At 34.6% G+C, this 14,886-nt stretch overlaps 2 protein-coding genes across 3 annotated transcripts; one reads left to right on the top strand and one right to left on the bottom strand.

The window, feature by feature from the left end:
• Positions 1–1,457: 1,457 nt before the first annotated feature.
• Positions 1,458–3,296, bottom strand: LOC142369731 (GTPase IMAP family member 9-like). The gene is made up of 2 exons (XM_075452076.1): positions 3,207–3,296; positions 1,458–3,093 (listed from the first exon to the last, which is right to left on the bottom strand). The coding sequence occupies exons 1-2, from the start codon at positions 3,223–3,225 to the stop codon at positions 2,396–2,398; spliced, it is 717 nt and encodes a 238-aa protein (XP_075308191.1). The 5' UTR covers positions 3,226–3,296; the 3' UTR covers positions 1,458–2,395.
• Positions 3,297–3,357: 61 nt separating this feature from the next.
• Positions 3,358–5,886, top strand: LOC142369730 (GTPase IMAP family member 7-like). Of its 2 annotated transcripts, XM_075452074.1 has the most exons (5): positions 3,358–3,455; positions 3,621–4,056; positions 4,156–4,211; positions 4,380–4,430; positions 4,657–5,886. In XM_075452074.1, exons 1-5 carry the CDS (start codon positions 3,446–3,448, stop codon positions 5,232–5,234), a joined length of 1,131 nt encoding a protein of 376 aa, XP_075308189.1. In that variant the 5' UTR covers positions 3,358–3,445; the 3' UTR covers positions 5,235–5,886. The 2 variants fall into 2 exon arrangements, with proteins under 2 accessions (XP_075308189.1, XP_075308190.1); XM_075452075.1 differs by lacking the exon at positions 4,380–4,430.
• The last annotated feature ends 9,000 nt before the right edge of the window (positions 5,887–14,886 follow it).

Below are 14,886 nucleotides of genomic sequence, written 5' to 3'. Positions count from 1 at the left end.
CAAATATAAGGACTGATATATTAGGACTATTAGAATAGAAGTTTGAATTCATTTAGATCGGCCAGTGTTAGCTGCAACATGCACCATAGTAACTCTGAATTTGATCAAGTGTGTGGGAAGATGGACAGATGAGAGAGTTTGTTGTTTATACTGATCACTTTCAAATGTGCAGCGGCAACTTTGCGTTATATTATCTGACACAATATCAGTTAAACTTTGATAATTACTGTGGAATTTGTATTTATTTTTAACATGCAAACAGAGGCAGCTGTGGCTCAGTGGTTAGAGTCGGTCATTCAATAACCAGAGGGTTGGCAGGTTCGATTCCCACTGTTGCCACTCAAAAACATTGGTGGAATTGACAGCTGGAGGAGTGTCAGTCCAACTCCTTGTCATGGCCAAGGTGCCCTTGAGCAAAGCACCAGGCCCTGCAAATAGGCTGGAGCCTATTCCAGCGGTCTTGGGGTGGGGTTCTCCCTGGACAGGGCCACACAGAGACAAATGAGACAAACACACAAGGACAATTTAGAGACACCAGCTAACCTAACATGCATGTTTTTGTACCTGGAGAGAACCCACGCATACACAGGGAGAACATGCAAACTCCACACAGAAAGGCCCCAGCTGGGAGTTGAACCTGGAACCCTCTTGCTGTGAGGCGACGGTGCTAACCACCACACCACCGTGCAGCCCAGCATGAAAACAAATATAGATCTGTTGAATAAAGTACACAATTGCAGTGTGTGTACTAGTTCTGTAACATTATTGTTTGTTTGCCGATAATAAATTGTAGACATCAAAAAAAAAAACCATTTGTGACATAAAAATCTTCTTAATTCGAATGTACCTCAAGTTGATGTCATACCTTTGGCACTTTTAGGTTAAGATTGTTTGTATTTGTTTTATGATAGTTTGCTTGTGTTATTACGATTATTATTATTATTATTTAATAATAATCAGATTAATAATGGAGATGCTTTTCTAAATAACAAAATCACCGGCTAATCCTTTTTCATGTCAATGTTTTGTTAGCCAGTAGATGGCAGCAGTGGATCTAAATTTCAGATCTTTTTTTTTAGTGTGTTGATATTGTGAAAGACAATAATACATGAAACAGATAAATTTATGAGAGATCTTTTTTAAAATAATGCTCTTGAGATTTAATTCAAAATATATCATTAATAAATACCCATAAAGTAAAGCATAACTGTGTTTATGTCAAAGTTCTCTAAACAAAACAGTTAATTAATTCATGTTCAAATGGTTTTTCTGATGAACAAGTGCAATGTTGTGTCTTATTGCAAATAAAGAAAATGAAGTAGGAGAGCTGAATATTCACTCACATTTATTTAGTTTAAAGGTAAAGAACAAGCAGGTAAATCAGACATGACTTTAATAATCACAGAATCATGAGTACAACAAAATAAACATGTTTCTCAGCTAAAACAACCAAATCAGTTTAATCCCACTGTGCTGTGTATATGTGCATGCAAGTGCGTTCATAAAATACTCTCTGTAGTTTATCATGCAATTTTTAAAAAATCTTATTTTATGTTATTGATCTTTAAAAGGTCTTTTAAATTGAAGGATTTTCAAATGCAATGCTAAGCACAAATCTTCTCCTTTAAGAAGGTTGGATGAAGCTCAGTAATGTGAGGTGGATAAATCACTATGGAGGAGACACTTCTGGTCGCTTCCTTCCCGGTGAAAGTTTGTGACGTCTGCCACAGCATTCGCTAACTTTTTAAAAAAAGGATCATTATTTAAATTGCTCAGAGCCAACGTATTAAAAAAGCTGCTAGCTTAGACATCACTTGCATCTACATATTATACACGTGTAGTTTTACAGTTACTCTTATTGCTGAATGCATGATAAAATTACAACATATGGGAAAAGAAAGACAGTTAGATCAAATCTAATTGCTTTTGTGACTTTGTCAGTTCAATTTAATAACAAGAAACATTAATAGTACATTCATTTCTATCACCATCATCATGTATTACTTTGTAAGGAATACATTCTATCAATAAGTCATTTTCTACACCACAAAGCTAAATCCTAACATATTGAATACCACGATTATAAAATACGAGAAACCGCCATGATTATTGGCTTCTTATCAAATTAACATTATATCTACCAGAACTAAACTATGTTTTATTATCAGCATATCACACTCTCAGTATAATAGATACCACATATTTCCCCCATAACAATAAACAGCTCAAGGTTTCCTCAATTTTGACTAATAAATTATTTGAAGCAATGCTGTACTCCCCCTCTGTCTACACAGTGTGTTATAACTTTGCCGAACCTCCTCTGTTTGCTTACAAAGGTAGCAAACAAAATCTTTCTAGGTCTTGATTATGAGTCTAGACAATCCACCATGGTCATTTATTCTCTTGCAAGAATCAAATGAAAAAGTAAGATGCGTTGGATCAGAGCCATCATGAATTCTTCATCCATGTCACCTCGCCCCATTCTCTGAGCTAACTCTACCTCTTTATACATTGCATCTGTGTAATGTGTCCCCCCGTTTGCTGCCACCACGTTGTCGACCATCTCCAGAAGTTGTGTTACCTGTTTTTTGTCCTTGCTCATGTTGTCAAAGACTAGGAACCTTCCGCCACAACGTTGGATAACTCGTTGAAGCCCCGGGTCACCTTCACGTACATATTCCTGTATGGTCATGGTTCCAAGATCACCACCACGGGTAAACAGCACAATCATGAACTGGTTGGCTTTTGGACCAAACAGCTCCTGTAGTGCTTCCACAGAGTTCTTCTCTTCTTTGGTGAATCGGCCAATTTGGATCACCAGCAGGAAGACATGTGGACCAGGACAGGAGACTTTGACACATTTCACTATTTCTCTTTTTATGAAATCTTCCGTTTTGGAAGTGTCCAGGATCCCTGGCGTGTCAACCACACTAACTACTCTGTTACCCCAGAGAGCGACTCCTTTTTCACAGACTTCTGTCACTGAACTTGCAGCGGGACTAGATTTGAATTTCGTTTCTCCAAGAATGGTGTTTCCAACTGCACTTTTGCCCACACCAGTTTTTCCAATCATCACAATTCTCAAATCAAGACCTGCAAGACAATCGACAAACTCAGTTTAAATTCTCTTACAGTGTGACTTGTTAGTTCATTATTTCAAAATGCAAATGACTGATGGGGGAAAAAAAATCTGCCTGAAATCTTACCTGACTGAGGTGATGCCATTTTGTCTCTATTGTGGTCAAAAAACAGAAGACAAAGATGGATGTTAAAAAAAAATCTGTCTAACGCGCGCGTTTATATGGACAGAAGTATTCATGACACGCCCATGATCATTTTCCTGCATAACAGGTATGTATAAAACATGCAGAGAACAGCACTGCAGTTACCTCTCAGCCTTCACACAGCCTGTTTCCTGCTTTTTGCTGCCCTGGATTGAAGAGCCATGTCGAACCGTAAGTTCAGTCAATGACATTCTCTTTGATACTACTAGAAATGTTTTCTTTACTCTGTGATCTTGAATTTTTTTAAAACGGAAGCTTTTGAATTGGCAGGCAAATGTTTTCCCCTTTATGTACTGCGTGTGGAAAAGAAAATGTTTTGTTTCATTGTTTTAACAGAGCAGAAGATTTCAGTCATCATCCTGGGAAATGGAGAGTATTTGAAACAAAGCCTGATATCCTTTATAACAGGGAAAGATATTTCTGGAATGTCCAAAAAAGAAAATGTGAAAAATCATCAGAGATTTGAAAATGATAAATATGAGTTTACATATACAACAGAATCAAAGGAAGGAGATGATGAGATAAGAGAAATGTTTTCTGAGAATCCCAACCCTGACATGTGCTTGGTCCCGGTAAAAGAGGGGTTTGATCCAGAAGAAGTGTGGAACCAAATTGAAAATATGAGCAAAAAAACTGGAAAACCTACAGAGGAGTTCATAGTTGTGCTTCCAAAAGGACAAACATACAACAGTTACCCATTTAAATCCTACACCATGGAGGAGCTACTCAGGAAGCTGGCTGAGTACAGACATTTGGAGGCAAATAACAAAAAGTAAGAGTGAAAGATTTGTAGATTTACCATTTATCATTTTAAGTAAGACATACAACACAAACAACATCTTTCTTGTCACTTTGTGATTCTACATTTTAGGTCTGATGACCTTCCTGAGTCACAAACGGCAGAAGAGACTGATAAGGAAGTGACAGGTAAGAAACAACTCACCTCAGTAGGCATTTCACCATCTTATTTCTGTGTGTGTGTGTGTGTGTGTGTGTGTGTGTGTGTGTGTGTGTGTGTGTGTGTGTAGAGGAGGGTAGTTCATTAAACAGAAACCATAAGTTTTATAGAAGCTTACAAAAACTCTTTTTATTCAGGTTGCAGAAATAGAAAAGAAAACTTCACTCGTCCCAAGAAGCGTCAAAAAAGTGAGATCTGTGGCTTAAAGATGTGTCTGAATATTTAAATGCATGAAACAAAACTGCAAATCTGTTGTGTAATGTGTAATAGATGTTAATGTGTGCGTGTGCGTGTGTATGTGTACGTGTGCACATTCTCTTTTATACAACGCATGCATCATTTTAAAACAGCCAAAAAAGGAACAAAAAAACTTGCTTTAAATTTCCCTCATCATCTTTTGCTTTGTTTCTGAAGGAGAGCCGGCTGTGAACCTTGTTCTGCTGGGAATGGCCGGAACCGGAAAGAGTGCATGTGGAAACACAATCCTGATGGATAACCGCTTCACTTCAAGAGTCAGTTCAAAGCAGGTTACAACAGAGTGTCAGATGGTAGAAAAACAGATAAATGGGATAAACGTGCGAGTGATTGATACACCAGATATCTTTGATGATGACATTGAATCATCTGTTAAAAAGGAAAATGTGAAAAAGTGCAAACAGCTCTGTGAATCAGGTCCTTGTGTGTACCTACTTGTGATGCATGTTAGCAGATTTACAGATGGAGAAAGAGACATCCTGACAAAGTTAGAACAAGCTTTTGGGAGCAGAGTTAAAGAACAAACCATCATCGTGTTCACTCGTGGTGACGACCTGCACCGTGCAGGAATGAGCTTGGAATCTTTTTTGGGTACCTGTGATCCAAACCTGAAAAATATTGTTGACAAGTGTGGTAGAAGGTGTGTTCTGTTTGAGAACAGCAGCTCACATTCAGATCAGGTTGAAAAGCTTATGGCACAAGTTGAAGAGCTATGGCACGAGTGCTCAGCATGTTAGAACAATAAAAATAAGTAAATGTCACATATCCATATCCATAAAGTGCTGGGGTATGATTTCTTTTTGTAAAGATACAAGTAACACTGACCAAGAACTAATTCACACTCAAACTCTATAGTTTAACATTTGTCTTCCTCTAATCAGCATTAAGTAGGAGGGTGATATATTTCTAATGATTTAAATTGTTGTTCATTGTCTGTGTAAAATTGATGCATTTACCTTCTTCCTTTGGTTACCTTTGTCAGTTATAATGAAATGAGGATCTTAGATCACAATTAGTAGATATTTTTGCTTGTAGCTTGCTTGTTTATTTAATATCTGACCAAAGATGGATGGAGTTTCAAACACATTCATTTACCACATTGAACAAACTTCTCTAAATATATGAATTAAACCATTTTTATTCCATTTTTTTTCTTGACCATTGTTCTTTCAAGGGGGTTGTGTCATTTATATGTCATATTATGTTGTTATCTTAGTGATACTTACTTTTGGCTCCTTCACTAAACTCTTCTTCTTCCCATTCAAATAATTTTCTCTGTAAGATTTGTGTGTTGCTACTGTTCACATAAACTTACAGTCAAATGCAGGTTTTTATGTTTTGCTGAATTACTGCTAACATATTTACAATAAAATAAGTGACATGAAACAATCCATCTAGTAATGACGTTTATTCCTTCCAGATGACAGTTAACACTGAAGGTGGACATTTACAGTGATAGATAAATAAGAGCCCATTCAAACTTGTATAATGTAAAAGTAGTGAGTTGTTTTCATGTATATGTGTTAAAGTATCTTTTAGACCATAGATATGAGACATATATTCTCCTCTCACATGCATATATTCTCCTCTCACATGCATATATTCTCCTCTCACATGCATATATTCTCCTCTCACATACATATATTCTCCTCTCACATGCATATATTCTCCTCTCACATGCATATATTCTCCTCTCACATGCATATATTCTCCTCTCACATGCATATATTCTCCTCTCACATGCATATATTCTCCTCTCACATGCATATATTCTCCTCTCACATACATATATTCTCCTCTCACATACATATATTCTCCTCTCACATACATATATTCTCCTCTCACATACATATATTCTCCTCTCACATAGATATATTCTCCTCTCACATGCATACATTCTCCTCTCACATGCATATATTCTCCTCTCACATACATATATTTTATGTCTCACATACATATATTCTCCTCTCACATACATATATTCTCCTCTCACATACATATATTTTATCTCTCACATACATATATTCTCCTCTCACATACATATATTCTCCTCTCAAATGCATATATTCTCCTCTCACATACATATATTCTCCTCTCACATACATATATTCTCCTCTCACATACATATATTCTCCTCTCACATACATATATTCTCCTCTCACATGCATATATTCTCCTCTCACATGCATATATTCTCCTCTCACATGCATATATTCTCCTCTCACATACATATATTCTCCTCTCACATGCATATATTCTCCTCTCACATGCATATATTCTCCTCTCACATGCATATATTCTCCTCTCACATACATATATTCTCCTCTCACATACATATATTCTCCTCTCACATACATATATTCTCCTCTCACATGCATATATTCTCCTCTCACATACATATATTCTCCTCTCACATACATATATTCTCCTCTCACATACATATATTCTCCTCTCACATGCATATATTCTCCTCTCACATACATATATTCTCCTCTCACATACATATATTCTCCTCTCACATACATATATTCTCCTCTCACATAGATATATTCTCCTCTCACATGCATATATTCTCCTCTCACATGCATATATTCTCCTCTCACATACATATATTTTATGTCTCACATACATATATTCTCCTCTCACATACATATATTCTCCTCTCACATACATATATTCTCCTCTCACATACATATATTTTATGTCTCACATACATATATTCTCCTCTCACATACATATATTCTCCTCTCACATACATATATTCTCCTCTCACATACATATATTCTCCTCTCACATACATATATTCTCCTCTCACATACATATATTCTCCTCTCACATGCATATATTCTCCTCTCACATGCATATATTCTCCTCTCACATGCATATATTCTCCTCTCACATACATATATTCTCCTCTCACATACATATATTTTATGTCTCACATACATATATTCTCCTCTCACATACATATATTCTCCTCTCACATACATATATTCTCCTCTCACATACATATATTCTCCTCTCACATACATATATTCTCCTCTCACATACATATATTTTATCTCTCACATACATATATTTTATCTCTCACATACATATATTCTCCTCTCACATACATATATTCTCCTCTCACATGCATATATTCTCCTCTCACGTACATATATTCTCCTCTCACATGCATATATTCTCCTCTCACATACATATATTCTCCTCTCACATGCATATATTCTCCTCTCACATACATATATTCTCCTCTCACATGCATATATTCTCCTCTCACATACATATATTCTCCTCTCACATACATATATTCTCCTCTCACATACATATATTCTCCTCTCACATACATATATTTTATCTCTCACATACATATATTTTATCTCTCACATACATATATTCTCCTCTCACATACGTATATTTTATCTCTCACATACATATATTTTATCTCTCACATACATATATTCTCCTCTCACATACATATATTCTCCTCTCACATACATATATTCTCCTCTCACATACATATATTCTCCTCTCACATACATATATTCTCCTCTCACATGCATATATTCTCCTCTCACATACATATATTCTCCTCTCACATACATATATTCTCCTCTCACATACATATATTCTCCTCTCACATACATATATTCTCCTCTCACATACATATATTCTCCTCTCACATGCATATATTCTCCTCTCACATACATATATTTTATCTCTCACATACATATATTTTATCTCTCACATACATATATTTTATCTCTCACATACATATATTTTATCTCTCACATACATATATTCTCCTCTCACATACATATATTCTCCTCTCACATGCATATATTCTCCTCTCACATACATATATTCTCCTCTCACATGCATATATTCTCCTCTCACATGCATATATTCTCCTCTCACATGCATATATTCTCCTCTCACATACATATATTCTCCTCTCACATACATATATTCTCCTCTCACATACATATATTCTCCTCTCACATGCATATATTCTCCTCTCACATACATATATTCTCCTCTCACATACATATATTTTATCTCTCACATACATATATTCTCCTCTCACATACATATATTCTCCTCTCACATACATATATTCTCCTCTCACATGCATATATTCTCCTCTCACATGCATATATTCTCCTCTCACATGCATATATTCTCCTCTCACATACATATATTCTCCTCTCACATACATATATTTTATGTCTCACATACATATATTCTCCTCTCACATACATATATTCTCCTCTCACATACATATATTCTCCTCTCACATAAATATATTTTATCTCTCACATACATATATTTTATCTCTCACATACATATATTTTATCTCTCACATACATATATTCTCCTCTCACATACATATATTCTCCTCTCACATGCATATATTCTCCTCTCACATACATATATTCTCCTCTCACATGCATATATTCTCCTCTCACATACATATATTCTCCTCTCACATGCATATATTCTCCTCTCACATACATATATTCTCCTCTCACATACATATATTCTCCTCTCACATACATATATTCTCCTCTCACATACATATATTTTATCTCTCACATACATATATTTTATCTCTCACATACATATATTCTCCTCTCACATACGTATATTTTATCTCTCACATACATATATTTTATCTCTCACATACATATATTCTCCTCTCACATACATATATTCTCCTCTCACATGCACATATTCTCCTCTCACATACATATATTCTCCTCTCACATGCATATATTCTCCTCTCACATGCATATATTCTCCTCTCACATACATATATTCTCCTCTCACATACATATATTCTCCTCTCACATACATATATTCTCCTCTCACATACATATATTCTCCTCTCACATGCATATATTCTCCTCTCACATACATATATTCTCCTCTCACATACATATATTCTCCTCTCACATACATATATTCTCCTCTCACATACATATATTCTCCTCTCACATACATATATTCTCCTCTCACATGCATATATTCTCCTCTCACATACATATATTTTATCTCTCACATACATATATTTTATCTCTCACATACATATATTTTATCTCTCACATACATATATTTTATCTCTCACATACATATATTCTCCTCTCACATACATATATTCTCCTCTCACATGCATATATTCTCCTCTCACATACATATATTCTCCTCTCACATGCATATATTCTCCCCTCACATGCATATATTCTCCTCTCACATACATATATTCTCCTCTCACATACATATATTCTCCTCTCACATACATATATTCTCCTCTCACATACATATATTTTATCTCTCACATACATATATTTTATCTCTCACATACATATATTCTCCTCTCACATACGTATATTTTATCTCTCACATACATATATTTTATCTCTCACATACATATATTCTCCTCTCACATACATATATTCTCCTCTCACATACATATATTCTCCTCTCACATACATATATTTTATCTCTCACATACATATATTCTCCTCTCACATACATATATTCTCCTCTCACATACATATATTCTCCTCTCACATACATATATTCTCCTCTCACATGCATATATTCTCCTCTCACATACATATATTCTCCTCTCACATACATATATTCTCCTCTCACATACATATATTCTCCTCTCACATACATATATTCTCCTCTCACATGCATATATTCTCCTCTCACATACATATATTTTATCTCTCACATACATATATCTCCTCTCACATACATATATTTTATCTCTCACATACATATATTTTATCTCTCACATACATATATTTTATCTCTCACATACATATATTCTCCTCTCACATACATATATTTTATCTCTCACATACATATATCTCCTCTCACATACATATATTTTATCTCTCACATACATATATTTTATCTCTCACATACATATATTTTATCTCTCACATACATATATTCTCCTCTCACATACATATATTCTCCTCTCACATGCATATATTCTCCTCTCACATACATATATTTTATCTCTCACATACATATATTTTATCTCTCACATACATATATTCTCCTCTCACATACATATATTTTATCTCTCACATACATATATTCTCCTCTCACATACATATATTCTCCTCTCACATACATATATTCTCCTCTCACATACATATATTCTCCTCTCACATGCATATATTCTCCTCTCACATGCATATATTCTCCTCTCACATACATATATTCTCCTCTCACATACATATATTCTCCTCTCACATACATATATTCTCCTCTCACATGCATATATTCTCCTCTCACATGCATATATTCTCCTCTCACATGCATATATTCTCCTCTCACATACATATATTCTCCTCTCACATACATATATTCTCCTCTCACATACATATATTCTCCTCTCACATACATATATTCTCCTCTCACATACATATATTCTCCTCTCACATACATATATTCTCCTCTCACATACATATATTTTATCTCTCACATACATATATTCTCCTCTCACATACATATATTCTCCTCTCACATACATATATTCTCCTCTCACATGCATATATTCTCCTCTCACATACATATATTCTCCTCTCACATACATATATTTTATCTCTCACATACATATATTCTCCTCTCACATACATATATTCTCCTCTCACATACATATATTCTCCTCTCACATACATATATTTTATCTCTCACATACATATATTCTCCTCTCACATACATATATTCTCCTCTCACATACATATATTTTATCTCTCACATACATATATTCTCCTCTCACATGCATATATTCTCCTCTCACATACATATATTCTCCTCTCACATACATATATTCTCCTCTCACATACATATATTCTCCTCTCACATACATATATTCTCCTCTCACATACATATATTCTCCTCTCACATACATATATTCTCCTCTCACATACATATATTTTATCTCTCACATACATATATTCTCCTCTCACATACATATATTCTCCTCTCACATACATATATTCTCCTCTCACATGCATATATTCTCCTCTCACATACATATATTCTCCTCTCACATACATATATTTTATCTCTCACATACATATATTCTCCTCTCACATACATATATTCTCCTCTCACATACATATATTCTCCTCTCACATACATATATTTTATCTCTCACATACATATATTCTCCTCTCACATACATATATTCTCCTCTCACATACATATATTTTATCTCTCACATACATATATTCTCCTCTCACATACATATATTCTCCTCTCACATACATATATTCTCCTCTCACATGCATATATTCTCCTCTCACATGCATATATTCTCCTCTCACATGCATATATTCTCCTCTCACATGCATATATTCTCCTCTCACATGCATATATTCTCCTCTCACATACATATATTCTCCTCTCACATACATATATTCTCCTCTCACATACATATATTCTCCTCTCACATACATATATTCTCCTCTCACATACATATATTCTCCTCTCACATACATATATTCTCCTCTCACATACATATATTTTATCTCTCACATACATATATTCTCCTCTCACATACATATATTCTCCTCTCACCTGCATATATTCTCCTCTCACATACATATATTCTCCTCTCACATACATATATTCTCCTCTCACATGCATATATTCTCCTCTCACATACATATATTCTCCTCTCACATGCATATATTTTATGTCTCACATACATATATTCTCCTCTCACATGCATATATTCTCCTCTCACATGCATATATTCTCCTCTCACATACATATATTCTCCTCTCACGTATATATATTCTCCTCTCACATACATATATTTTATCTCTCACATACATATATTTTATCTCTCACATACATATATTCTCCTCTCACATACATATATTTTATCTCTCACATACATATATTTTATCTCTCACATACATATATTCTCCTCTCACATGCATATATTCTCCTCTCACATACATATATTCTCCTCTCACATACATATATTCTCCTCTCACATGCATATATTCTCCTCTCACATACATATATTCTCCTCTCACATACATATATTCTCCTCTCACATGCATATATTCTCCTCTCACATACATATATTCTCCTCTCACATGCATATATTCTCCTCTCACATACATATATTCTCCTCTCACATACATATATTCTCCTCTCACATACATATATTCTCCTCTCACATACATATATTCTCCTCTCACATGCATATATTCTCCTCTCACATACATATATTCTCCTCTCACATACATATATTCTCCTCTCACATACATATATTTTATCTCTCACATACATATATTTTATCTCTCACATACATATATTCTCCTCTCACATGCATATATTCTCCTCTCACATACATATATTCTCCTCTCACATACATATATTCTCCTCTCACATACATATATTTTATCTCTCACATACATATATTCTCCTCTCACATACATATATTCTCCTCTCACATACATATATTTTATCTCTCACATACATATATTCTCCTCTCACATACATATATTCTCCTCTCACATACATATATTTTATCTCTCACATGCATATATTCTCCTCTCACATACATATATTCTCCTCTCACATACATATATTTTATCTCTCACATACATATATTCTCCTCTCACATACATATATTCTCCTCTCACATACATATATTTTATCTCTCACATGCATATATTCTCCTCTCAAATACATATATTCTCCTCTCACATGCATATATTCTCCTCTCACATACATATATTCTCCTCTCACGTACATATATTCTCCTCTCACATACATATATTCTCCTCTCACATGCATATATTCTCCTCTCACATACATATATTCTCCTCTCACATGCATATATTCTCCTCTCACATACATATATTCTCCTCTCACATACATATATTCTCCTCTCACATACATATATTTTATCTCTCACATACATATATTCTCCTCTCACATACATATATTTTATCTCTCACATACATATATTCTCCTCTCACATACATATATTCTCCTCTCACATACATATATTTTATCTCTCACATGCATATATTCTCCTCTCACATACATATATTCTCCTCTCACATACATATATTTTATCTCTCACATGCATATATTCTCCTCTCACATACATATATTCTCCTCTCACATACATATATTTTATCTCTCACATACATATATTCTCCTCTCACATACATATATTTTATCTCTCACATACATATATTCTCCTCTCACATACATATATTCTCCTCTCACATACATATATTTTATCTCTCACATACATATATTCTCCTCTCACATACATATATTCTCCTCTCACATACATATATTTTATCTCTCACATGCATATATTCTCCTCTCAAATACATATATTCTCCTCTCACATGCATATATTCTCCTCTCACATGCATATTATACTATATAATAATATATTATATATATATTATATAATATATTTTATTTTATAGATACATGTTTTATATTCATTTCCAAAGGCCTTAAAAACCGCTGTCATTAAAGTGATACTCCGGAGTAGATTCAACCTGGGGTCATTTGAACCGTGATATCCAGCCAAGTAGCCCACCCGCAGTTTTTTCGATATTGGCTGAACATCAGCTGAGTTACTGAGTTATCCCGAATAGCTTTGTACAAGGGTTAATGGATCCTGGTCCGTATCTCCAAAATGACCACACTAAAATCACATGCCATGACACCAAACTTCTACAGTAGTACAAATATGGTCTGTACTCACCAAACGATGCATTTGGAAGTTTGAAAATAGTCCAGGAGTTTATTATTATCAACACAAGCCTAATAGCTTCTCTGCAGCTAAAGCTGCGTCGACGTCACTTCAGAGAGCTGGGAGCTTCAAAGTAAGATGAGGGTTGATCTACTACTGTAGAGAACAAAGTATATGCTATATTCTACATGTTTTTTTATGAATTTTTATGTTGTAGAGTTGTGAAGTTATTTTATCAATGGAGAAACTGAGCAGCCTTGCTTTGTTGTCTACAGTAGTAGATCAACCCTCATCTTACTTTGAAGCTCCCAGCTCTCTGAAGTGACGTCGACGCAGCTTTAGCTGCAGAGAAGCTATCAGGCTTGTGTTGATAATAATAAACTCCTGGACTATTTTCAAACTTCCAAATGCATCGCTTTGTGAGTACAGACCATATTTGTACTACTGTAGAAGTTTGGTGTCATGGCATGTGATTTTAGTGTGGTAATTTTGGAGATACGGACCAGGATCCATTAACCCTTGTATGAAGCTATTCGGGATAACTCAGTAACTCAGCTGATGTTCAGTCAATATCGAAAAAACTGCGGGTGGGCTACTTGGCTGGATGTCACGGTTCAAAT

This window comes from Odontesthes bonariensis, chromosome 20 (genome assembly GCF_027942865.1).
Source record: "Odontesthes bonariensis isolate fOdoBon6 chromosome 20, fOdoBon6.hap1, whole genome shotgun sequence".
NCBI lineage: Eukaryota > Metazoa > Chordata > Actinopteri > Atheriniformes > Atherinopsidae > Odontesthes > Odontesthes bonariensis.
The sequence above is the reverse complement of the archived record's forward strand: the minus strand, read 5'-3'. Positions and strand labels throughout refer to the sequence as shown.